Source organism: Cervus canadensis, chromosome 22 (genome assembly GCF_019320065.1).
Source record: "Cervus canadensis isolate Bull #8, Minnesota chromosome 22, ASM1932006v1, whole genome shotgun sequence".
Classification (NCBI taxonomy): domain Eukaryota; kingdom Metazoa; phylum Chordata; class Mammalia; order Artiodactyla; family Cervidae; genus Cervus; species Cervus canadensis.
Genome location: NC_057407.1, coordinates 16,014,519 through 16,042,116, shown reverse-complemented (window position 1 = coordinate 16,042,116; position 27,598 = coordinate 16,014,519). Strand labels below are relative to the sequence as shown.

The following is a 27,598-nucleotide window of genomic DNA, read 5'->3' as shown; positions in this document are numbered from 1 at the left end:
AAAATTAGATGAAAAAGGAGAAATCACAACTGACACAGAAATACTAAGGATCTACGAGTCTACTACAAGCAACTATATACCAATAAAAGTGGACAACCTGGAAGAAATGGACTGTACCAGGAGAATTAGAAAATATAAACAGACCAATACAAGTAGTGAAATTCAAACTGTAACTAAAATCTTCTGACAAACAGAAGTCCAGGACCAGATGGCTTCACAGGCAAATTCTATCAAACATTTAGAGAAGAACTAACACCTATTCTTCTAAAACTCTTTCAAAAAATTGCAGAGGGAGGAATACTCCCAAATTCATTCCACAAGATCACTATCACCCTGATACCAAAACCAGATAAAGATATCACAAAAAAAAGAAAATTATAGACCAGTATCACTGATGAACATAGACCCAAAAAAATCCTCAACAAAATACTAGCAAACAAAATCCAACAACACATTAAAAGAATCAAAGAATCATAAACCATGATGAACAGTGATTTCTCCATGGAATGCAAGGATTCTTCAATATACACAAGTCAATGTGATATTCCATATTAATAAATTATATAAAAATCATATGATCATCTCAATAGACATTGAAAAAGCTTCTGATAAAATTCAACACCCATTTATGATAAGAACTGTTCAGAAAATGGACAGAGAGGGACCATACCTCAATATAATTAAGGCCATGTACAACAAATCCGCAGCAAACATCATTCTCAATGGCAAAAAAACTGAAAAGCACTTCCCCTAAGAACAAGACAAGGATGTTCACTCTCACCACTCTTATTCAATGTATTTTTGGAAGTCCCTGCCATGGCAATCAGAGAAGAAAATGAAATAAAAGGAGTATAGATTGGAAAAGAAGTAAAACCATAACTGTATGCAGATAACATGTTACTATACACAGAAAATCCTAAACACTCCACCAGAAAACTACTGTACCTAATCAACGAATTTGGTAAAGTCGCAGGATATAAAATTAATGCACAGAAATCTCTTGCATTCCTATATACTAACAACAAAAGAGCAGAAGGAAAAATTAAACAATCTCATTTACCATCGCAACAAAAAGAATACTGAGGAATAAATCTACCTAAAGAAACAAAAAAACTGTACTCAGAAAACTATATGAAACACTGATGAAAGAAATCAAAGAGGCTACAATCAGAGAAATATACCACCATACAGGATAGGAAGAATATAATGAAAATGAATATACTATCCAAAGCATTCTACAAATTCAATGCAATTCCTACCAAACTACCAGTGACATTCTTCACAGAATTAAAATAAAAGATTTTACAATTTGTATGGAAACACAAAAGACCCTGAATAGCCAAAGAAATCTTAAGAAAGAAAAATGGGATAGGAAGAATCAGGCTCTACAACTTCAAACCATATTAGTCAAAACAGTACGGTACTGGCAACAAAAACAAATATAGACCAATGGTAAAGGACAGAAAGACCAGAGATTAACCCATGCAACTTTGTTGCCTCATCTATGACAAAGGAGATAAGAATATACAATTGAGAAAAGAAGCCTCTTTAGTAAGTGGTGCTGGAAAATCTGAATAGCTACAGGTAAAAGAACGAAATTAGGACACTGCCTAAAACCATACACAAAAATAAACTGATAACGGATTAGAGACCTAAATGTAAGACTGGATACTATAAAACTCTTGGAGGAAAACAAAGGAAAAATACTTTTTGACATAAATAACAGCAAGATCTTTTTTGATCCACCTCCTGGGATAATGAAACTAAAAACAAAAATAAGCAACTGGGACCTAATTAAGCTTAAAAGCTTTTGCACAGGAAAGAAAACCATGAACAAGATGAAAAGACAATGCTCAGAATAAGAGAAAATATTTGCAAATGAAACATACAAAGGAATAATCAATCTCCAAAATATGCAAACAGCTCATGGAGCTCAATATTAAAAAACAAACAATCCAATCAAAAAATAAGTTCAGTTCAGTTCACTCAGGTCATGTCCAACTCTTTGTAACCCCATGGACTGCACCACGCCAGGCTTCCCTGTCCATCATCAAATCCCAGAGCTTGCTCAAACTCATATCCATTGAGTCCATTACGTCATCCAACCATCTCATCCTCTGTTGTCCCCTCCTCCTCCTGCCTTCAATCTTGCCCAGCATCAGGGTCTTCTCCAGTGAGTCAATTCTTCACATCAGGGAGCCAAAGTATTAGAGCTTCAGTTTCAGCATCAGTCCTTCCAATGACTATTCAGGACTGATCTCCTTTAGGATGGACTGGTTGGATCTCCTTGCAGTCCAAGGGACTCTCAAGAGTCTTCTCCAACACCACAGTTCAAAAGCATCAATTTTTCAGCACTCAGCTTTCTTTATGGTCCAACTCTCACATCCATAGATGACTACTGGAAAAACCATAGCTTTGACTAGACAGACCTTTGTAGGGAAAGTAATGTCTGCTTTTTAATATGCTGTCTACATTGGTCATAGCTCTTCTTCCAAGGAGCAAGCATCTTTGGATTTCAGGGTTGACTGATTCCAGCCAACAACTCCAGGAGAACCTTTGCCCAGGCCCCCAGGCAACACGCTGACCAACATCCAGTGGCAGGTGACACATTCCAGAGGACCAGTGGTGGTACAACCATGCCCCTGGGCATGTCCTCCAGCTACGTGACACAGCTGAAGGGCATGGCCCTCCTAGTCAGGGCCTGACAGAATGTGATCCACTGGAGAAGAGGATGGCAAACCACTTCAGTATTCTTGCCTTGAAAATTCCATGAACAGTATAAGAAAGCAAAAAAGGTATGACACTGAAAGATGAGCCTCCCAGGTCAGTAGGTATCCAGTATGCTATTGTGGAAAAGCAGAGAAATAGCTCAAGAAAGAATGTTCAGGCTATGTTCTTTCAGCTCAAGAAAGAATGAAGAGGCTGAGCCAAAGTGGAAATGATGCCCAGTTGTGGACATATCTGGTAGTGAAAGTAAAGTCTGATGCTGCAAAGAACAATACTGCATAGGAACCTGGAATGTCAGGTCCATGAATCAAGGTAAATTGGGTGTGGTCAAACAGGAGATGGCAAGAGTGAACATGGACATTTTAGAAATCAGTGAAATAAAATGGACGGGAATGGGCAAATTTAATTCCAATGACTACTACATCTACTACTATGGGCAAGAATCCCTTAGAAGAAATGGAGTAGCCCTCATAGTTAACAAAAGAGTTTGAAATGAGAACTTGGATACAGTCTCAAAAATGACCGAATGATCTGGGCTCATTTCCAAGACAAACCATTCAACATCATAGTAATCAAAATCTATGCCCCAAACACTAATGCTGAAGAAGCTGAACAATTCTATGAAGACCTACAATGCCTTCTAGAACAACAACAACAAAAAAAGTCCTTTTCATCATAGGGGACTGGATGCAAAAGTAGAAAGTCAAGAGATACTTGGAATAACAGCAAAGTTGGCCTTGGAGTACAAAATAAAGCACAGCAAAGTCTAACGGAGTTTTGTAAAGAGAATATGCTGGTCATGGCAAATACCGTCTTTCAACAACACAGGAGATAACTCTACACATGAACATCACCATATAGTCAATACCGAAATCAGACTGATTATATTCTTTGCATCTGAAGACAGAGAAGCTGTATACAGTCAGCAAAAACAAGACCTGGAGTTGACTGTGGCTCATTCCATTAGCTCTTTATTGCAAAATTCAGGCTCAAATTGAAGAAAACAGGGAAAACCACTAGGCCATTCAGGTATGTCCTAAATCAAATCCCTTATTACACAATAGAGGTGACAAACAGATTCAAGGGATTAGATCTGGTAGACAGAATGCTCGAAGAACTATGGATGGAGGTTCATAACAATGTACAAGAGGTGGTGACCAAAACCATCCCCAAGAAAAAGAAATTCAAGAAGGCAAAGTGGTTATCTGAGGAAACCTTACAAATAGTAGAAAAGAAAAGAAGTGCAAGGCAAGGGAGAAAAGGAAAGATATACCCATTTGAATGCAGGGTTCCAGAAAATAGCAAGGAGAGGTAAAGTCTTCCTAAATAAACAATGCAAAGAAATAGAGGAAAACAATAGAATGGGAAAACTAGAGATCTCTTTTAAGAAAATTAGAGATACTAAGGGAACATTTCATGCAAAGATGGGCATACTAAAGGACAGAAACAGCAAAAAGCAGCAGAAGAGATTAAGAAGAGGTGGCAAGAATACACAGAAGAACTATACAAAAAAGTTCTTAGTGACCCAGATAACCACAATGGTGTGGTCACTCACCTAGAGCCTGATGTCCTGGAGTGTGAGGTCAAGTGGGCCTTAGGAAGCATCACTACGAACATAGCTAGTGGAGGTGACAGAATTCCAGTTGAACTATTTCAAGTCCTAAGAGATGATGCTGTGAAAATGCTGCACTCAATATGCTAGCAAATCTGGAAAACTCAGCAGTGGCCACAGGACTGGAAAAGGTCAATTTTCATTCCAATCCAAAAGAAAGACAATGCCAAAGAATGTTCAAATAACCATACAACTGCACTCATTTCACATGCTAGCAAGATTATGCTCAAAATCTTTCAAGCTAGGCTTTAGCAGCATGTGAATTGAGAACTTCCAGATGCACAAGCTAGATTCAGAAAAGGCAGAGGAAGCAGAGATCAAACTGCCAATTTCTATCATCTGCTGGATCACAGAAAAGGCAAGGGAATTAAAAAAAAAATCTAATTCTGCTTCATGATTATGCTAAAGCCTTTGACTGTGTGGATCACAACAAACTGTGGGAAATTCTTAAAGAGATGAGCATACCCGATCACCTTACCTGCCTCCTGAGAAACCTGTACCTGTATGCAGGACAAGAAGCAACAGTTATTACTGGACATGGAATAACAGACTACATCAAAATTGGTAAAGGAGAACATCGAGGCTGTACATTGCCATCTGTTTATTTAACGTATATGCAGAGTACATGATGAGAAATGCCAAGCTGTATGAATCACAAGCTGGAATCAAGATTGCCGGGAGAAATATCAACAGCCTCAAATATGCAGATGATACCACCCTAATGGCAGAAAGTGAAGAGGAACTAAAGAGCCTCTTGATGAAGGTAAAACAGGAGAGTGAAAAAGCTGGCTTAAAACCCAACACTGAGAAAACAAAGATCATGGCATCGGTTCCATCACTTCATGGCAACTAGATGTGGAAAAAATGGAAACAGTGACAGATTTTATTTCCTTGGGCTCCAAAATCACTGTGGACAGTGACTGCAGCCATGAAATTAAAAGACGCTTGCTCCTTCAGAAAAAAGCTATGACAAACCTAGATAGCATATTAAAAAGCAGACACATCACATTACCAGCAAAGGTCCATCTAGTCAAAGCTATCTTTTTTTTTCAGTATCATGTATGGATTTGAGAATTGAACCATAAGGAAGGCTGAGCACTGAAAAATTGACTCTTGGGAGTCCCTTGGACAGCAAGGAGATCAAAACAGCCAATCCTAAAGTATATCAACCCTGAATATTCATTGGAAAGACTGAAGCTCCAATACTTTGGCCACCTGATGCAAAGAGCTGATTCATTAGAAAAGACCCTAATCATGGGAAAGATTCAGAGCAAGAGGAAAAGAGGGCAACAGAAGGTAAGATGGTTGGAAGGCGTCACTGACTCAATGGACATGAGTTTAAGCAATCTCAGGGAGAGGGACAAAGAAGGCTAGTGTGCTGCAGTTCATGGGGTCGCAGAGGGCGAACATGACTTGACGCTGAACAACATAGCTGATTCATATTGTTGTACAGCAGAAATTAATACAACATTGTAAAGCAATGATATTTCAATAAAAAGATATAAAAACTTTAAAAAAGCTCCATCCCATAACTGGTGTCAATCTATAGAAATTGACCCTGAACTCTGACTATGCTATAATGACTTCTTTTGGTACAGGACATAGACAGAGATGTGTTATGGGTTATCCTTTGTATCTGTGAAAATGAATACAGGAAACCTCATTTAAAATGGAATCAGGAAGCTCTGAAGAGGGAGCTGTCACTCATGTATGATTCACCACAGCTTACAGACCCGAACAAAATTTTCTTCTGACCAGCAACAAGCTTTCCATCACCTGCAGCCACCACAGCCCTCCCCAATTTTCCCCTTTCCTCTATAAAAGGAAGTCCATCTCCTCTGTTCTCCAAACTTGCCTGTGGTTTGTCATAGTGGCTTATCCCAAATTATAATTCTCTACTATTCCCAAATAATCTTGTTGGCAAAATAATTGGCTCTTTTGTTTTTTAAGGTCAATATATCCTTTTGTGTGTCAGAAATATTCTGTAACATGTCAGAGAGTTGAAAAGTCAAAAAAGAAAAAGATAGAGATACATGATTCAGTGATGATAATTCATATATGAATACCCTGGGCATTAATGTGGACCACTGTCTGTACATACATATTAAGAAAGCATAATACCAAAAAGGATCCAAATCAAACTCACAAGATGCACAATAACCACCACCTTCAAGAGTCTACACACACACACACACACAACTACTAGACTAAAACAAATTTGGCAAAGTTGCAAGATATAAAACCAAGAGAAAATATCAGTTGCATCTCTACACATTAAAAATGAATAACAATTATTAATAACAAAAATTAAGAAAGCAATCCCATGTATAACAGCACCAAATACTAAGAATAAAATACTTTTAAATAAGTAGGCCAAATACATGTACACTGAAAACTACAAAACACTACTTATGGAAATTAAAGACACAAACAAATAGAAAGAAATTCTACCTGCATGGATAGGAAGACTTCATATTGTCAGATTACCTAAAGCAAGCTAGAGTCAAAAACTTAAAATGAAAGAAAATTTCCCTATGAAAATTTTGATGCTTCTTGCAGAAATGGAAAATTTCAGAAAGAAAGCAAAGAGGACACAAATAGATGGAGAAATACACTGTGTTCATGGATTGGAAGATCAATATTGCAAAAATGAGCATACTACCCAAAGCAATCTATAGATTCAATGCAATCCCTATCAAGCTACCAACGGTATTCTACACAGAACTAGAACAAATAATTTCACAATTTGTATGGAAATACAAAAAACCTCAAATAGCCAAAGCAATCTTGAGAAAGAAGAATGGAACTGGAGGAATCAACCTGCCTGACTTCAGGCTCTACTACAAAGCCACAATCATCAAGACAGTATGGTACTGGCACAAAGACAGAAATATAGATCAATGGAACAGAATAGAAAGCCCAGAGATAAATCCACGTACCTACGGACACCTTATCTTCGACAGAGGAGGCGAGAATATACAATGGAAAAAAGACAACCTCTTTAACAAGTGGTGCTGGGAAAACTGGTCAACTACTTGTAAAAGAATGAAACTAGAACACTTTCTAACACCATACACAAAAATAAACTCAAAATGGATTAAAGATCTAAATGTCAGACCAGAAACTATAAAACTCCTAGAGGAGAACATAGGCAAAACACTCTCCGACATAAATCACAGCAAGATCCTCTATGACCCACCTCCCAGAATATTGGAAATAAAAGCAAGAATAAACAAATAGGACCTAATGAAACTTAAAAGCTTTTGCACAACAAAGGAAACTATAAGCAAGGTGAAAAGACAGCCTTCAGAATGGGAGAAAATAATAGCAAATGAAGAAACAGACAAAGGATTAATCCCAAAAATATACAAGCAACTCCTGCAGCTCAATTCCAGAAAAATAAATCACCCAATCAAAAAATGGGCCAAAGAACTAAACAGACATTTCTCCAAAGAAGACATACAGATGGCTAACAAACACATGAAAAGATGCTCAACATCACTCATTATCAGAGAAATGCAAATCAAAACCACAACAAGGTACCATTACATGCCAGTCAGGATGGCTGCTATCCAAAAGTCTACAAGCAATAAATGCTGGAGAGGGTGTGGAGAAAAGGGAACCCTCTTACACCGTTGGTGGGAATGCAAACTAGTACAGCCACTATGGAGAACAGTGTGGAGATTCCTTAAAAAACTGGAAACAGAACTGCCATATGACCCAGCAATCCCACTCCTGGGCATATACACTGAGGAAACCAGATATGAAAGAGACATGTGTACCCCAATGTTTATCACAGCACTGTTTATAATAGCCAGGACATGGAAGCAACCTAGATGCCCATCAGCAGACGAATGGATAAGAAAGTTGTTGTATATATACACAATGGAATATTACTCAGCCATTAAAAATAATTAATTTGAATCAGTTCTAATGAGATGGATGAAACTGGAGCCCATTATACAGAGTGAAGTAAGCCAGAAAGATAAACACCAATACAGTATACTAATGCATATATATGGAATTTAGAAAGATGGTAACGATAACCCTATATGCAAGACAGAAAAAGAGACATAGATGTATAGAACAGACTTTTGGACTCTATGGGAGAAGGCGAGGGTGGGATGATCTGAGAGAACAGCATCGAAATATGTATATTATCAAGTGTGAAACAGATCTCCAGTCCAGGCGGGATGCATGAGACAAGTGCTCGGGGCTGGTGCACTGGGATGACCCTGAGGGATGGGATGGGGAGGGAGGTGGGAGGGGGGTTCAGGATGGGGAACCCATGTAAATCCATGGCTGATTCATGTCAGTGTATGGCAAAACCACTAGAATATTGTAAAGTAATTAGCCTCCAACTAATAAAAATAATTGGGGAAAAAAATAAAAATTAAAAATTAAAAAAAAAAAAATTTCATCCTGAGACACATACTAAAAGGAACCCTGACTAGGCAAACAAATTGGGGGAAAAAAAAAGAAACAAAATTGGAGAACTTAACACATTCTGATTTTAAAATTTCCTACAAAGATATGATAATCAAAACACTGACATGGTGGCAATAAAGACAGACACACAGAACAACTGAACAGAATGGAGAGCCCAGAAATAAATCCTTTTATATACAGTTTAATGAATTTTGACAAGGGTGCTAAGATGATTCAATGGGGAAAGAAGAATCTGGTGCTGGGAAAACTGGATATTCACATGCTAAAGAATGAAGCTGGATGCTTACCTTACACCATATGGGAAAATTAACTCAAAAGAGATCAAAGACTAAAACTATAAAACTACTGTAGAAGAAAACATACAGGAAAAAACTCCACAATGTTTGATTTGGCAATGACTTCTTGGATATGACACCAATAGCTCAGGCAAGAACAAAAAAATAGATGAAATGGACATCAAAATGTAAAACTTTTATATATCAAAGGACACTATGAAGTAAGAGAAAAGGCAACTCATGAAATAGAAGAAAATATCTGTAAACTATGTATCTGATAAGGAGTTAATAGCCAGAATATGTAAAGTTCTACAACAAAACAACAGAAAAGAAAATCTAATTAAAAAATGGACAAAAGACTTATAGACATCTCTCCAAAGAAGAAACACAAATGGCCAATAGGCACATGAAAAAATGTTCAACATCATGAGTCATTAGCGAAATGTAAATCAGAACTACACTTAGATTCATTAGGACGGCTATTATGAAAAAGAATAGAAAAAACAAGTGCTGGTGAAGACGTAGAAAAATCAGAACTCTTGTGCACTGCTGACAGAAACAGACAACAGTGAAGCAACTGTGCAAACAGTATAACAATTAAAAATAAAATGTTCAAATTAAAATTGGTAAAAATTTAACATAAAACACAAAGGGACATTCCTGATGGTCCAGTGGTTGAGAATTCACCTGCCAATACAGGGGACATGGGTTCAGTCCCTGATCCAGGAAGGACCCACATGCTGCAGAGCAACTAAGCCCACACACCACAACTACTGAGCCCCCACGGTGCAACTACTGAAGCCCACATGCACCCTAGCGTCCATGCTCTGCAACGAGAAGCCACCACAACGAGCAACCTGCACACCACACTGCAACTAGAGAACGCCCGCACAGCAACAAAGGCCCAGCACAGCCAAAAAAAAAAGATGAAACATAAAATTACCATATAATCCAGCAACTCTAATTACAGATACATATCCAAAAGAATTGAAAATACAGACGTGGAAAGATTATTTGTACATCAAGGCTCTTAACAGCATTATGTCCAATAGCCAAAAAGTGATAACAATCCAAATGTGCATCAACATTTGGATAAATGGATAAACAAAATGCAGCATTATACATATAATGGAATATTTCAACCTGAAAAAAGAAATTAAATTCTGATACAAGATATAACGTGGATGAACCCCGAAAACATTAAGTGGAATATGTCAGACAAAAAAGGACAAATACTGTGTGAGTCCACTTAAACATACTGAGAACAGTCAAATTCATAGAAATAGGAAGTAGAATGGTAGTTGCCAGGGGCTAAGGGGAGGGAGAAATGGGGAGTTACTGTTCAATGGGTACTGTTTCAGTTTGGAATGATGAAAAAATTCTGGAGATAGATGGTGGCAATGGTTGCAAGACAATGTGAATGCACTTAATTCCACTTGAGTGTATACTTAAAAATGATTAATACTGTATTTTTTTTGGCCATATCACATGTCTCGTGGGATCTTAGTTCCCCAACCAGAGACAGAACCCAGGCCCACAGCAGCGAGAGTGCTGAGTCTTACTAACTACTGGACTGATAGGGAAGTCCCCAAATGATTAATTTTATGTTATGTATATTTTACCACCAAAAAAAAGGGTGAAAAATTAGAAGAATATTTTGTTGTCCAACTGCATAACTACAGTCTGGTGGTAGCAATAGGAAGCTAGCAGAAGGATAACCACACTTTCTATCCCATGTTAGAGAGTATGAAAGAATACACTTTTCTTAATAAAAGGCTTCCCAGGGAGGGGTATAGTCATTAGAGAAAGCCAAGGTTTCATGAAAGTGAGGTATTGTCAAAAAGGGTGAGGCTGTAAGTGAAACATTTCTTAGCTACACAAAAAGAAATTTTAAGTTGCAGAGTGTAAAAGAATGTTTAAGTTGAACAACATAGGAAAGAGAATACAGGACCATTCAACTGGGAAAGGAGGAATAAGATTGAGAATCAAGAGGAGGAGAAAGGAAGATGGTGGGAGGACTGACTCCTAACAGCCTCAGGGCTCAGAATGGTCCTGTGCTTTGTAAATTGTAACTACAGCAAACCTTCATTCAACACTTGTTACATCACTGTCTTACATCACTATCCTACGCACTTGATATGCATCAGCTCCTGTTTCAACAAAAGTGGCCTTGATGATTCTGCCTGCAACTGAATTTCTCCTCAGTTACACGAAGATGTTAACTTAATATTCATTCAAATAAAAGAAATGCTTGTGGCTATGGCTGCTATTTATGAAACCAACATCTTTCAAGTATTTAAAGGGGGATTTTTTTTTTTTTGGTTACCCAGTTAGTTCATGTCCCCTTAGTAATACTTCTCCATTATCTTAACCACATTTATACTAAAATACATTAAAAGCTATATTTAAACAGTAAAAATATGCAAACATAATCATACCCTAATCTTTGGTTGTTCAGTCCTAGATTTAGTATATGTTTTCCTTTCTAGTCTTTCTCCCACTCCCAACCCCTATCTCTGACTCCACAGTGTAAATAACTTTACTGGTTTTCTAGATTACTAAAGAAAACACAAACGTTATCATTAAAAAAGAAAAAAAATGCAAAATCACCTCAAATGGTTAATTCTTTATTTGCATTAACATCTTATGGATTACTCCCAGATCATAAATGACCTAAAAAGCCACGTAAAATAAGCAACAATAGACAACACAATGACACTTCAGCCAACATTTCAGTAACAGAAATACTTAGTATTTTTAGCATTAAAGTTCTTTTCAATCCTAATGTTGAAAAGTAAATAAGCTTGTAACTAATTCCCAACAACTTCATAAATAGTTTTATTTGTAGTTTTTAGTAGTATCTGCATGCATTAAGTTCTAAATTTTAAAAACTTAGAATTGTCATCCAAAACTACACAACTTTCCAAAATTACTCCCAGCAAGACCAACTTATTGCCTTTTAACAGCTAGTCAAAGTGCTTTTGGGAATACAGAAAAATGTAATTCATATTAATAATTTGAGTGAAAGTCACTCAGTCGTGTCTGACTCTGTGACCCCATGGACTGTCCATGGAATTCTCTAGGCCAGAATATTGGAGTGGGTAGTCTTTCCCTTCTCCAGGGGATCTTCCCAACCCAGGGATCGAATCCAGGTCTCCTGCATTGCAGGGGGATTCTTTACCAGCTGAGCCACAAGGGAAGCCCAATAATTTGAGTAGCCTATAAAGTTATTTGATGTAGGGAAGTCAGTCCCATATGAAGCAGAAAAAAGCTGCCACGCAAACAACCTAAATGGATGCATTCTGTAAGAAATCTACCAGTACTGAAAATTTCTATCACCAGAATGATATCTTTAGGTTACTACCTTATTTTCAGAATGCATTTGTTAAATGTAAATTGTTCACTTGGAAGGAAAAAAAAGAAATAGTTGATAACTTTTTAAAAAAAATTTAAGGAGCATGTTGTACTCAGTAAAGTTAACAGATAATTCTTTAAAAAAAGAGTACTGAGATTCACTTCTTCAAGGAAAATACATTATACAGCAATCGATGGGAAAGGGTTTATATATTTACAATAATAACACTTAGAACTTACCTGTAAAGTCTGATTAGCTCGAGGCAGTGAGGGCCCATCAGCATGGATCACCATTACCTGACTGGGAGACTGTGACAGAATGCTAGAAGAGCAGGCAGAAGTCTAAAAATAAGTTGAAAAACAAGGGTACTTTTTTGTCTAATATTGAACACATACTGAATTTAAAGTCCCTGAAGCACTCCCTGAGGGACACACAGTATATACTTCTGTTTGCTAAGCAATCACTTATGTTTGACTTGATAACCTTGTAATGGATAACACATGGTCAGTGGTAGAATTTTGTGGTCATGTAAAACATCAAGCCAACAAAGGTCCATCTAGTCAAAGCTATGATTTTTTTTAGCAGTCATGTATGGATGTGAGAGTTGGACTATAAAGAAAGCTGAGTGTCGAAGAAGTGATGTTTTTGAACTGTGGTGTTGGAGAAGACTCTTGAGAGTCCCCTGGACTGCAACGAGATCCAACCAGTCCACCCTCAAGGAAATCAGTCCTGAATATTCATTAGAAGGACTGATGCTGAAGCTGGAACTCCAATACTTTGGCCCCCTAATGCGAAGAACTGACTCATTGGAAAAGACCCAGATATTGGGAAAGATTGAAGGCGGGAGGAGAAGGGGATGACACAGGATGAGATGGTTGGATGGCATCACTGACTTGATAGACATGAGTCTGAGTAAGCTCTGGGAGCTGGTGATGGGACAGGAAGTCTGATGTGCTGCAGTCCATGGGGTCGCAAAGAGTCGGACACGACTGAGCTGAACTGAAAAAATCATGGAGATCTCTTAGAGGAGCCTCAAGGAGGTGCCAGGAACCTCCATACTCACCTACAATATAGTAGACTTATATTACAGTATATAGTAAGATTATTTATAGGATGCAGAGTAGTTGAGGACATACTTTAAAATAATATTTTATTTTTTTTAATAATATTTTAAAACATCAAACACAGAGTTAGCTTTTTAAAAAATGAATAAGCTTCAAAAATAAGCTTTATGACATAAACAACGCTTAGCATTAAAAAACTGCAGTCAAGGTATCTTACATTCCATAAATGCCTGATTTTTATGCTCTTACCTTAAACTGATCCAGAATTTGAAGTTTTTCCCCTTCTATTTTATCACTTTCAGATTTTTTCCATGGATTATTCCATTTTTCAGAAGCTTCCTTTTCTTTCTTCTTTAAAGCAACCTGTTCATCTGTAAATAATGTCCTTTTTTAAAAAATATGTAAAAACTGTAAAAAAAAATCACGTAAACAAATCATGACCTTCTTAAAGAGTGCAGATGTTTAAGAAGATCTACTCAAAATTGTTTTTGAGGAAAGAGGTTAACTCACAAGACACAGAGAATTCTAAGAGATATGAAATAAAACATTTAATCAGAAACAAATTTAAGTATGGCATAAATGAATGTAAAATGTTTTACTATAAATAAGGAACAATTTTTCAGAACATATTTTATATTATGCTAATTATGTGAGGTTCTATTCTTTGGTAATGTTCACTCAATTATTACTGACAAGACTTAAAAGGCTAGAACACTGAATTCAGAAAAACTGGGTTCAAATTGAAGGCCAACCACTTTCCTGCTGTGTGACTGTGGGAAAACTGACGTTCACGCCTCTAAACCCACGTTTTTACTTCACAAGATGAGGTTAATAATAGTGCTTATTCTCAGTACAGGGCCTCATACAAAGTATTTTAAAAATGTCAGGCACTATTATTCATAACTGCTGAAGAGTAAAACACATAAAATCATGTGTCCAAATTTATATCAAAACATTTAAAGCTGAATTATGATATAAACACACATCCGATCTCCAAATCTTTTGATACCACTACTATACATTTATTTAATTTCTTCACTCTTCTATTACTTTGACTTCCAATGGCAATTCACTCCCAGTTTCTTCTGCTTATCTCTTTTTCTAGATCACCTGTCCTGGCAGGGCTATGACTAACTAGAAACTTTCCAGTTCAGTGGACAATGAATTCCACCTTCATGCTTTTAGTAGTACAACTATTTCTAAGAAGTACAACTATTACTTCAGTATTTTTCAAGCTCTCGTACCTGTACCCTAAGTCTAACCCAAGAAGTAACAGGAGTTTCTTAGTTATTATCTTAGTTACCTGAAAATCCAACTTAACACAAATTATATTTTATTATGATATCCAGAGACTGCAAGAGAGAAATAAGCTTGTTTTTGCAGGGGATATACTGATTGATATCCTACTGATGAATGTTGATTAGAAAGTTTTAATTTTTGAAATATTTTTAAACAAAACCATTTTCAACCTACAAAATTTCTGTAATGGAAAAATAAGAAAATGGATTCTCAGGAAATGAGAAATGTTTAGAAACCTTTGTTTGAGCTCCAGAATGATAATGATATTAATGTTCATCTTTGGATGAATACCACAGAGCACTAAAAAAAAAAAGACATAACATAATGGAATGTGAAATCATAAAGTTTATTGTGCCATTTGCAGAGAACTAATCTAGATGGTGAATGATATAAAACAAAGTTTTGGATAATATACTGAAATATATATTTCATCCTCAATATATATTCCTTAGACAACAAAACTATTAATATAATAAAAGGTGCAGTAATTACCTACCAAGCTCTTTCCTCCACTGGGCTTTTTTTGCTTCCAACAAACTTCTATCACGTTCTCTTTCTCCCAGAGTACTGAATATGTCAGCTGGTTTCCATACATTCTCTCTAAGACAAACATAAAAAAATAACAGAAACCTTATTATACATTTCTATAAACTTACTCCATAAATATTAAGTAATGAAACATTAAATAGCTCTAGTCTTCAGAATAAATATTTCACATACAAACCAAGGAAAAGTAAAATCATATTCCCAAGATGACCCCACAGTAACAGATAAGAGTTACATACGTGGAAATTTTCTGCTCACACTGATTAGATGTCACCTGATCTTTATTTAAAACAGATTTACTTTCATCCTGAATAGATGAAACAGTCTCAGCTTTTTGGAGGAGTCCCATGATGTTTTCGTTCTTTGGCTGATCAGGAATATTGTTTAAATTTAGACTATACTGACCTACGAGGTAAAATGCATGTTTTAAAATTAATACTAAAATTGCAGAATGATAATGATATTAATGTTCATCTTGGGATGAACACCAAAGAGCACTAAAAAAAAGAGACATAACATAAAGGAATGTGAAATCATAAAGTTTATTATGCCATTTGCAGAGAACTACTCTAGATGGTGAATGATATAAAACAAGGTTTTGGATAATATACTGAAATATATATTAGTCACTCAGTCGTGTCCAACTCTTTGCAATCCCATGGATTGTAGACTACCAGGCTCCTCCGTCCATGGGATTTTCCAGGCAAGAGTACTGGAGTGGGTTGCCATTTCCTTCTGAGGAGGATCTTCCCAACCCAGGGATCGAACCCGGGTCTCCCACATTGTAGGCAGACATATTACCATCTGAGCCACCAGGGAAGTCCCTGGAAACTGAGTCTCAGAGGTTAAATGGCCCAGAGGTATGGCCATAGCCATACAAACTTTTATTTCAACTAAGAAAACAAGCAACAATAATCAAGGAAAAAACTTCCATTTACTCTTGCCAACAATACTTTTACAAATAATATAAATAACACAAATCACAACTTAAAGGAGAATAAATGCAAATAGATTTAGGGAAAAAAACTCATTACCTTGTCCTTATTTTTCTCATTTAGCTGGGAAATCAATCACTGCAGAACTTTTCCATGGACTATTGTATATATCTATTCCAAATATTTTATATAGGGCACATATGCTTGGCTCAAAAAATTCTTTACCATTGAGCCACCTGGGAAGCCTTAAAAGCAACTATACTCCAATAAAAATTAATTAAAAAAAAAGGACTTCCCTGGTGGTCCAGAGGGTAAGACTCTGAGCTCCCAAAGCAGGGGACCCAGGTGCAATCCCTCCTCAGCGAACTAAATCCCACAGCCCAACTAGAGATCCTGAACTTCACAACTAAAAAACAGACTGAAGATCCCATGTGTCACAACTAAGACAGTGCAGCCAAATAATTACACAAAAATATTTTTAAAATAATAAACTTTTAAAAACTTTTAAAGATAAAGGTTAGCACTCTCACTTTACAAAGAATAATCTACCCCAAGAGGAGGTAAATTACTCCATTTTGAGCCCCACAGAAATGTTAAGGAGCTACCTGGTCCCCAAACCAGTTGTGGTCCCTCTTTCTGGTGACTGTTAATTTTATTTTTATTTACGTCACCATTGCCTAACAAAATTCTAATAATATTTCTACTCATAGCCACAATTCCTTAGCTTAAAGCTGAAACTAGAAGGCTTTTAAAAATATAATGCAATGCCCTAATTAGTAAAATAGAAGGCATATAATACTCTACTACTTCCAAGTCAGTGTTTTACACCGGTTATAAAGATACTGCTGTCAATTCTTAGCAAGGACTGAGGGTCAGGAAGAGCGAAAGCCAGGCCAGGAAAATAATCCTTTTCAGCAACTCGTGTCTAATTTCCATAGCAAAATTCTCATCATTTTTCACTAGAAATACTATAGTAATTTTTTTTGAACATTTTACATATTTTTCATCTAAGTAAAGCCTGCTAATATTCTAAAATTAGCACAGCAGCTTTCTTTCTGTACTAACATCTAGATGCACAAAGCTGAATTTCTTAAGGCTATGGTACATGAGAATAATATTCTTAGCATTAATGTTAAATAAAACATGGCATATTTTAACTATAAGAGTAATTCTGCATATGAGAGAATGTCTTCTAAACAAATATTTATTTTAAAACTTCATGCACTAAACTAGAATTTAAGAGGCAGTTATGTAAAATACAATGAAACTTAAGTCCTAAAACACTTACATATTGATAAAATATTAAAATTTTAGAAAAATCTTACTTGTTTCCTCCTGCTTTTCATTCTCAGTCAGGGTAAGAGATTTACTTCCTTGGTTTACAGTCATCAGAATTCGTCGTAGTTGGTCTTCTGTTAGACACACCAAACCGCTCTTTCTATTTTCAGCTGTGATGTGCTTTCTGCAAGGCTTCTGTTTAGCTACTACAAATGTATTCGTGGTGTTTCTAGTCTTCTGTATATTAGAGGGTGGAAATGAAATATCTTTCTCGGTATGAAGACTGTCTTTGTCTGCAAACTGTTTGCATAAATCCTTAGTGGGTGAAAAAGTCATACTATTTTTTTCACCTTTTACCAGTGAAATTTCTGAACCAATTCTTTTCTTTTGCAAAAATTTTTCACTCCTGACACAAGTATTTTGTGATTTTAGAATGTATCCAGTTTTAGTTCGTAAAGGATATTTTGCAATCTTGGTTTTATTTCCCATCTGTTAAAACAACAGAAATTTATTATTTATAATAGCATATGAAAAATCAACAATTATCTCTATATAATCAATGATAAGTCAGGATTCAAAACTTTTTTCCCTCCATTTTGCCAGTCAGGTAATATACCCGTAGAAACTCACACTTAACCTTTGCAAATCTTCACTTGAAATCTTTAACAACTGGAAATGATTATTTTATTTCAGGATAATGAAGATTACAAAACAATTTTAATTTTGGTTGTTACAATCCATTCCACTTCAGCTTTGAATCTCATGTCAGCATTATAACACCCACAATACCTTTGTCTTTACAGGCATTTACAGACCTTTAGGTTACCAGCCCTTATTCCTTGAAAATCTTAGCTGGTGGGTCACCATCCCTCTCTCTAACCTAACTCCTATCTTAACTACTGGTGCTTTCACATTGTTTGAATACCCTCACTTCCCTGGACTCTGCTCCTATATGCTTATCAGACCATGCTACCTCAGTTACCTATTCCCACAGTGGTATCTTATACTGACTTTGTAACTACCCATAACTGTAACCTTTCATAATCACAATTTCAACAAGAAACTCCAATCATAGACCTTAGCACTCGTCAATCCCTCTACATCAGACATTACTCCTTCAAATTTTACATGGCTCATTCAATAACCACCTTCAAATCAGGGGTCCAACATGACTGGCTCATGGAAGTCTTCTCTGAACACTCTTATTAAAAATTGCAGGCTTACTGCTCTAAACTCACTCCCACCTCGCTACTCCCCATTTTCCCAAGACTACTGTTCCCGACACCACCCTTATGGCAGAAAGCTCCAATACTTTGGTCACCTGATGCGAAGAACTGACTCACTGGAAAAAAGCCTGCTACTGGGAAAGACTGAAGGCGAGAGAAGAGGATGAGAGGATGAGATGGTTGGATGATATCAGACTCAATGGACATGAGTTTGAGTAAACTCCAGGAGTTTGTGATGGACAGGGAGGCCTGGCATGCTGCAGTCCATGGGGTCACAAAGAGTTGGACATGACTAAGCAACTGAACTGAACTGTGCCCCTTCCCTTTCTCTCCTTTATTTTGCTCTATATCACCTTTTGGTATTGCAATATTCTATATTTGATTATTTTCTGCCCATTCCACCTTTTTCTAATTTAAACTCCACACGACAAAGATTTTTGTTTGCTTTGTCCCCTGTTGTGTGCCCAGTATCTGAACAGTGAGTGGAACAGGGTAGGTTTAAGGAAATTTTGTTGAGCGATTATCTTCGACTACACCATTTAAAGACCGAATTTTTTATCTCTCATCCCCAAGTTAGTGTCCCTTTCCAAAATATCTAATTTTTGTAGCACTGCTGTTCTAATCTTTCAGATCAGTAACCATGGGGTCATATTTGATTCTTTATTTTCCTTCAAGGTGTTCGTTAGTTTACCAGCAAATATTGGTCATTTCTTCCTTCCAAATGTCTTTTTCTCCCCTTTTATATGACAATAAATCTAAATTGAGGTTTTCATTACCAAACTATTACAGCTTGCTTATCTCAAATCTATCTCTTATCTAACCCACTGTACATTTCTGCAGACACATCTAACAGAAAGTAATTCAACAGTCATTCAATCAATATTAAGTGTAGTTCTTTAGGTGATCAACACTAAGAAAAAGATGCCAAAGGCATAAAATGAGTAAGACAAAATTCCTGCTGTCAAGGAGTAGGGTAGATACCACATGGCTTTCATCTGGCTTATCATATCTCAAATCTCCTTACTTTCAAAAATTACATAATACATAACCACACTTTTACTCTACTTTTCAAAATGTACCATATCATCAGCAGCAAAATTTCTTATTATCCTCTTCATCCCACATACAGCCTTTTATCCCAGGCTTTAAGACTTTCGATAATACTAATAGCACAATCTAACATGCTCCTTTACCCTCCTATCACTATGGCTATTTTTATATAACTAATTCTTTCAATGAAAAGTGACCAATTTAAACCTACTGCAAATTAGGCTGGGTGGCAACTAGGATGAACTGAAGAGCACTTATCCGTCTAAAGCAGGCAGCCACCAGTCAGAAGCAGCTTACATTGACAAACAGGAATTTGAGTCTACTTACTAGATCATCCAGTATTTCAAGAGAACCAAAAATGCCATGTTTTACCTTAAAGTTCCAATTTTTAGACAGTCACAATTCATTCTAGTTTTTGAAAATCACTGTGTTAAGCAAATTATCAGCAGACTGCACATAGCTTACAAGGCTGAGCCCTATACCCCAATCTCCAACTATACAGCTATTACTACTACCCACTCTTCTTTGACTCATACTGACGTTTTTGGGATCATGAACAGTTGAGCATTTCAGTTCTCTACTCAGTTTCTGACTCAAACTGCTAAGAAGTATAGTGTATGCCATTAATGTATCTTAAAAATTTCTTACTTTTGTCCCCTTCTTTATATTCTGATAACCAGCATACTTCAGGGTCTCATAAAACTCTTCCTGGACTAAAATAACTAGCTCTAAGTAGTGTTCCTGTTATGATAATCTGTCCTTCACAGAACTGCCCAAAGCCCATTCTTACAACACAAATCCTATCTAGTCTACTTTTCAAAACAAGTAAGTTCAATCCCTTTGAATATACATTTAAACCCCTCACAATTGTAACCACCCTAAGTTTTATGTTGTACATTCCCTGCTGATATACACACTATCCCCAAAGACAAATTATGGTTTGTACTTTGGTATTTTGCCTGCTATTTCCTTTGAGTTTAGAATATACTTCTCTACTACTTTCACTATGAATATTTCCCTCATCTCTTAAGTTTTAACTAAAGAGTCAGCTCATTTATGAAGTATTCCCTGTCTCCTCAAACCACAAAGGACTGCTCTTTGAAAAGTTTTTTCTTTTTATAACTCTAGTATGGTACACATTTTATTTTACTTGTAATATATAGTTATTTACTGAACTGACAGTCCTGCTTTTAAGAAACATGGACTAGGTGTTACTTCTTTTTCTCTCTCAGAGTCACAGAACAAATACAGTCAAGAATGTAGCTATACACACGTAGTGGAGTTTCACAGCTGCAGTAACTTCTTTTAAACAGAAACCTATTAATTGTGGCCCCAATTTAACTAGAACTATTTTGCCACAGTCTACTTATACCAGAAATAAATACAGAAAAAAATCACCTAAAAGTATTTAATGAAAAAGTGGGGTAGCAATGTCTGGCATGAGATCAATAAACACTCAGCTCAATCCTGAATATGTTTGTAGCTTAATACCTGAGAAGAGTAATGAGAGAAAGCAGCAAAAAATCATGAACTATCAAATAAATATTCTATTACGTTCAAGTTACTTAACAGGAAAAAGTAATCTAGCCCATATCATTTTCAGGGTGTTTACTGGATCAGATGAATTTTAATTATCAAGTAGGGTATTAATGTCATAAACATTTCTATGTAGCATGTTGCTCTTTATCTAAATTTAAAATTTTTTAGATGTTTTAATTGTACCAATATTTTTCATAATATTAAAAAAGATATAAAGACAGGGTCCAATGCATTGAACACTGGTCGACTTCAGAATTTATGTGGAACCAGGATCCCAACGTCAGAAAGATTCAGAGAGAATTAATATTTTAAAATATAAAACATGCTACCTAGCACTAATACTGTATGCATCTATTAGTGTGGCATTATTCTGATTCTCACACATAGAAATATCTGCAAACAATTTTTTAATGTTTTATATTTCAATTAATTGTGAGATATTTTTATGACTTTATACATTACCCATGACACTGAATCATTAATATTTCTCTCATTTCTCTTCCTATAAAAGCTAAAGAAATTAGACTGGCAACCATATTTATTTCATATTCACTCCCACAGATTAAAGAAAAATGCAGGAGAGATTTTGAAAAAATTACAGTACTCAGACTACAGCGTGTTAAACTTGATGATGGGCTAGAGCTCACAGTGTTTAAAGAGCACACTATGAACATGACCGTAACTCAACTGAGGAGAAGATGAAAAAAGGACTGCAGGCAGTACGGCCACTCAGGAGCTAACCCTAATAGAAGAAAAGCAAAGCACTATGATGAGTGAATTTATGAACAACTTACAGAAGAGAGAAATCAATATATAGCTGCAGAATTGAGATTTATGAAACTTAGGTTGCATCAGTGCTTTCTTCCAGCTTTACTGAGGTTTAATAGGTGTACAATTTGATATAAGTATACAATGTGAAATAATTACCACAATCAAGCTAATTAACATATCCACCACCTCACATAGTTACCATGCATTAGTATTTTGGTGTCCCCAAAGCAAGAGGAGTAAAACAATCTGTTTTAATTCAATAAATAAATATCTAGACCCCTAAAAGAATTTTGAAAGGATTTTACCAAAAGTCCAAGACTAGTAACTTTATTACAGGCATAAAAGGGGATCTCCGGATGTCCCAAGTTGGTTAAAAAGATAATGAAATGTCTTCACAAATGTACTGACAATAACATATCCATGAAGGACACAATTGAAGAGGGAATATGTACAAGAAAATAGAGGCCAGGGGAAGACACAAGTCAACTATTACAGGTAGTCTAGTTTGTTTTTAAATCTAGGAACTTGAAAAGGAGTACTGTATTTGTTACTGTGACTCAAATAAAAACAATTGTTGCAATATTTTAGGGCAGAAAAAGATTTTGCAATTAAGGGAACACACAAGGTATGCATATACTGTGTATATGTAACAATTTTTATAGGTAGCTTGTGGAATTACTTAGACCATAGTCACCCATTTACCAAGTAACTGATAAGCTGGGAACTCAAGCATCTTCTCCACTTTGATTAAACCTGGAAACCAAAGCCACCAAGGGTTCAGAATTGATAAGTACCACATCACCCAAACTGGGCTCTACTCGAGATACGGAAAAACAGACTTTGAGATGCTGCAAAATAAAGGGGGCTACAGAAACTTATGGAGGAGAATAGAAATTTCTGCTGTTTAATGGGAAAAGGAATGGGAAACAAGAAGTGATATCAAAATTTTGAAGTGGTAATGTATTCTGCAGAAAACGGCACTGTGTGTTCCTGATAAGGAAAAATAATTGAAAAGGAAAATTATCATTTAGCTTAAGTGTAACCTCTTAGACTAAGAAGCTAAATGCATTTAAGATTTTGTCAACCAAATACATCCATTTGGTGTGGGAAAATGGAATCTGAGTATGAAAAAAGAACTTTGTTTAAAAGTCTGTTTTTAAAGATCTCAGGAGTTACACTGTCCAGTACAGTAGTTACTAAATAGAAATTAAAAATAAAATACATGAATTAACAATTAACTTCCTTAACCACACTGGTCACATTTTAAGTCCTTAACAGCCACACATGGCTAGTGGCTGGCTGCCATATTGGACAGCACTGATTTTATAATGTTTCCATCACTGCAGAAAGTGCTACTGGACAGGACTGATCTGGAGAAAGAAATTCTAGAAGTCCTTTTGAACTGAAAAATTACAATTCCATTTCTGTGAAAGGACCAGCTTGAAAGCAAGCAAACAGTAACTTTTCATCATCACTCCAAATCCTTTATGATAGTTTGACAGGAATTATTTTCAAACCACTGTAAAGTGAATTGCATTTTACATTTGAAAACAAGTCAGGTCAAAGTCATTTGGCTTACCTTTCCAGAAATTTTTGATTTATGGTCTACAAAAGAAAAAAAAATTACTAAACTATCAACCAAAAACATACTAAGGCAGTCACAAAAGAAAATTTTAATTAACATTGTTTTAAGAAGATATTAACTAAAAATATTAACCCCCAAAAACATTAACTTTAGATATTAAATGTTTTAACTTTTACAGTGTGGTTCAAACAGTTCTATTTCATTTTCGTTCACTTTCCAAGGTAAAACTACAAACAGTTTAGAGAAAAAGAAAATACTCTGAATGAGAAGAGTACCAAAGCATACTCTGAGTTTTAAAACTAATACTAAAAATGACTTTAAAACTATGGTCTTATTATAAATTGAATTTTCTCAAATAATACATTGTTTACATGCACAGAACATAAATACATAAATTTCACCTAGATTACTCATTGGACAATAAGCATGTTTGCTACATACAAACAAAGAGATGTTACATATGAAATATACTGGAACATTAAATTATATGAATAAATACTGACAGTAGTAACCAATGATGTGATCTGACTCTATTTGGCTAAAAATAAATTTGAGAAAGTTAGGGAAACCAGTTTTTTTCAAAGTATCATTTAAATATTCTACTACAAGCAAAAAAACCTGTTACAAAATAATACATTTTATGTAGGAATTTAAAAGTTTATATTTTAGATTTCCAGTAACATAGCATACCATATGGAGATAATATAAGCTTGGTTTTTCCATTCAGTAATTCCGTTTCAAGCTTTAAACCATCTCTGCAAAATAAAAGAAAGTTGTCTGTCATTTTTAAGAAACAGCAACATTTTAAATAGCCAGAAGTGTTCATTTGAACCTTGAAAGTAAATTTGTTCTTTGGAATTAATACAGGAACCTTGTAAATATTAAACCATTTTTTAAAAAATTTGTTTGTGTTCAATTTTTTAAATTGAGGTATAATTGAAATCATTCTTTTAATTTAAAACATTTTTCAATTCAAGATAAAATTTAAAACTACATAGAAAAAAATTCTTGAAACTTTCCTACAAAGAATTTATCATATTCAACCTGAAACTTCTTTTTGTTCAGTTCAGCTGCTCAGTCATAAAGGAATAAATTAGTCTGGTTATTCTAACATCATTTAATTCTTTTAACTCTAGACTGGAAAAAAAAATAATGCTGTTAGGAAATTCCTCACCTATGTTAAAGGAGCAAAACCTCTAGTTACTATTTATTAGTTTCATAATGGTCTCATGACTAACACATTCTATGGCCTAGTAGAGCAGTATTTGGAAGTGAACCTGTAAGAGTGTCACCAGGATTATAAACTGCTTGAGCATGGAGTTTTATTTTGAATATTTCAACTAATACACATTCAGACTTGGTGATGCTTTTTAAAGTATCACAGCAATACACCTATATTTTCCCCCTGTACTTTATCTGTTCCTGTCAAATTCAAGAGTAAAAAGTAACAGTAGTTACTGTCAACGAAAATTGCACGTTTGTTAAAGTCCTAATAAAAATTTCACTAAAACCAAAAGCAGCAGTACAGTTATTATAATATTTCAGTAAGGTGAGGAGGGCAGGATAGAGGAAGGGAAGAAGTAGGTCAGTATCAACAGGGACAAAAATGATGTCCACAGTAAAAAAAATTAAACCCAGCAGACCAAAAAAAGGGAATAGGAAATTTGCTGTGATGCTAAAGTGGGGGAAATCAGACGACCTCAATTTACGATTAACATAAAACACTGGAAAGAATGGGTTTTAAGGGTTTCCCGGTTGCACAGTTATAAACAGTTCATGTTAACATTGGTGAAATTTAAACAAAAGACTTTGAATTAAATTGTAAAGTACGTTTATTCAGTCCTACTGCACTGCAAACGCCTTCAAGGGCTGTCTTATTTATTTGCTATCCCTAGATTCTATTTGCTAAATGAGGTGCATGTGTGTAAGTTTGGTGACTTTTCATCTTCTTAAAATATCAAACTTCCCAATCATGAAAACCATGTAACGGTCCTTTTTATTCGGCTTCCCTGATGGCTCATACGATAAAGAAACTGCCTGGAATACTGGAGACCAGGGTTCAATCCCTGGGTCAGGAGAGTCCCCCGGGGAAGGGAACGGCAACCCACCCTAGTATTCTCGCCTGGAGGATCCCATGACAGAGGAGCCTGGAGGGCTATAGTCCATGGGGTCGCCATGCAACGGTCCTTTTTATTTACTCAACCACTGTCTCCTGGAGAAGGAAATGACAACCCATTCCAGTATTCTTGCCTGGAGAATCCCATCGACAGAGGAACTTGGCAGGCTACAGTCCATGGGGTCACAAAGATTCGAACATGACTGAGTAACTAACCACCACCACCATCTAATGAGGGCCTATGAGATGTCAAACACAAATGATCCATGGCTCCTCGAGAAGCCTCGGCTTTTTGCACTGCAGGCGCTAAGCTTCTCTGGGCACTCCAACATTGCAAAACAAAAAAACAAAAAAAAAAACCCACGACAGGGACGCAAAGCACCAGAGCCTGGGCCAGGATTTCTCCCGGGGAAACTGCTAAGCTTTATCTCTCCACCTGCCCTCACTTTTTACCTCCTCTCATGCCTCTCCTCCTTCTCCCTCCTGAGATACAGGAGGAAGCGAAAAGGAGAGACGGACAGTTTTCACGCGAGCTATTAATTTGAAAAGTAAAAGGCCGACCCAGCCCCTTGCCCCTTTCCACTTCAGGGAGCTGGCACTGCAGCTGGGGACGACACAGGACTGGAAGGTTCCCCGCGAAGGACTCCAAGGGTCAATTAAGTCTCGCCCTTCCACAGACGACCTTTCTCTCCCCATCTTACCCCAAGTTCATGGCCTGACCTCCCCGCGCTCTCCACAGGACGCTCAAACCCCTTGTGTACGCCGGTTGCTGCCGTCGCTCAACAAGCACTACGCCGATTGGATACAGTGATGCCGGCGAGCTAGGAGAGCGGGCCAATCAGGATTGAGTATACTGGCGCCTGCGCTTGGGGGCGAGGCTCCAAGAGCACTGCCCTTTCGCTCCACCTGGGGTTTGTGGTCCAGATTCTAGAATGGTGTTAGTTCTTAGCTGGGGAATTGCAGCCCCTAGAGTTCACAGAGAGGACTCAGAGAAGTGCGTCAGCTCAAGTGGAGGTGGCAAAAGTAGGGAGAAACAAAAAGCATTAACATTGTTTGGAAATTAACATTTGCTATATTGTACATTTGGAAGAGAGGCTTATTTTAGTGTAAAATAAGTTAGGGAGGGGGTACTGGATGGGGAAGATCCTCTGGAGAAGGAAATGGCAACCCACTCCAGTATTCTTGCCTGAGAAATCCCATGGACAAGGGGAGCGTGGTGGGCTACAGTCCATGGGGTCGCAAAAGAGTCAGACATGATTTAGCGAATAAACAACTGGAGGGAGACTCCTAGAGCAGGTTCCTGATATATCTTATTTCTAGCTGTGACCACGGCGTGAAGCCCAGTGCTCTTCGTAAACTGCAGCAACAACTGCAAGTGCTAAATAGTGCCATACCTGGATCTAAGGGCCTTGTGTGTCTTATTTAAGCTTTACCACTTTATCCCTGAGGCACTGAGAGGTCCAGGAACTTGCCTAAGGTCACTTATCAAGCGTTGTAACCGGAGAGTCCTCTTTTCAATCTAGTGTTACAGGAGCCTCCTATTCATCCTTCAAACCTCAGTTTAAATATCACTTCCTCCATGGAGCTGGAGGAATTGTCTAGTGGGTAAATTAGGAGCCCAGTCTCTGGACTTCCCATTCCCTACCCTTTCAATCAGGGTACTAACACATTTTAGATCTTGTGTCAGGGAGAGCCTCTGAGGAACACACTTGGTTTTTGACTACTCTATGCTCACAGCACTTAGAACTGAACAGTATAGAAAGTAAATATT

At 36.6% G+C, this 27,598-nt stretch overlaps 1 protein-coding gene across 7 annotated transcripts in view; it reads right to left on the bottom strand.

Moving 5' to 3' along the window:
* The window catches only part of CCDC66 (coiled-coil domain containing 66), a 50,446-nt gene extending 23,846 nt beyond the window's left edge, over positions 1-26,600 (bottom strand). For 4 of the 7 annotated variants that reach the window (XM_043443572.1, XM_043443573.1, XM_043443574.1 and 1 more), the window contains exons 1-8: positions 26,529-26,600; positions 24,402-24,466; positions 23,706-23,731; positions 17,588-18,029; positions 15,567-15,732; positions 15,278-15,381; positions 13,732-13,853; positions 12,658-12,759 (exon numbers count right to left, since the gene is read on the bottom strand). In XM_043443572.1, the coding sequence (XP_043299507.1) occupies positions 12,658-12,759; positions 13,732-13,853; positions 15,278-15,381; positions 15,567-15,732; positions 17,588-18,029; positions 23,706-23,731; positions 24,402-24,466; positions 26,529-26,539 (1,038 nt within the window). In that variant the 5' untranslated portion in view covers positions 26,540-26,600. Of the gene's footprint in view, positions 1-12,657; positions 12,760-13,731; positions 13,854-15,273; positions 15,382-15,566; positions 15,733-17,587; positions 18,030-23,705; positions 23,732-24,401; positions 24,467-25,819; positions 25,840-26,528 lie in introns of those variants that run through there. The other 3 variants (XM_043443576.1, XM_043443577.1, XM_043443578.1) reach the window with 3 other exon arrangements.
* Between the last annotated feature and the right edge of the window lie 998 nt (positions 26,601-27,598).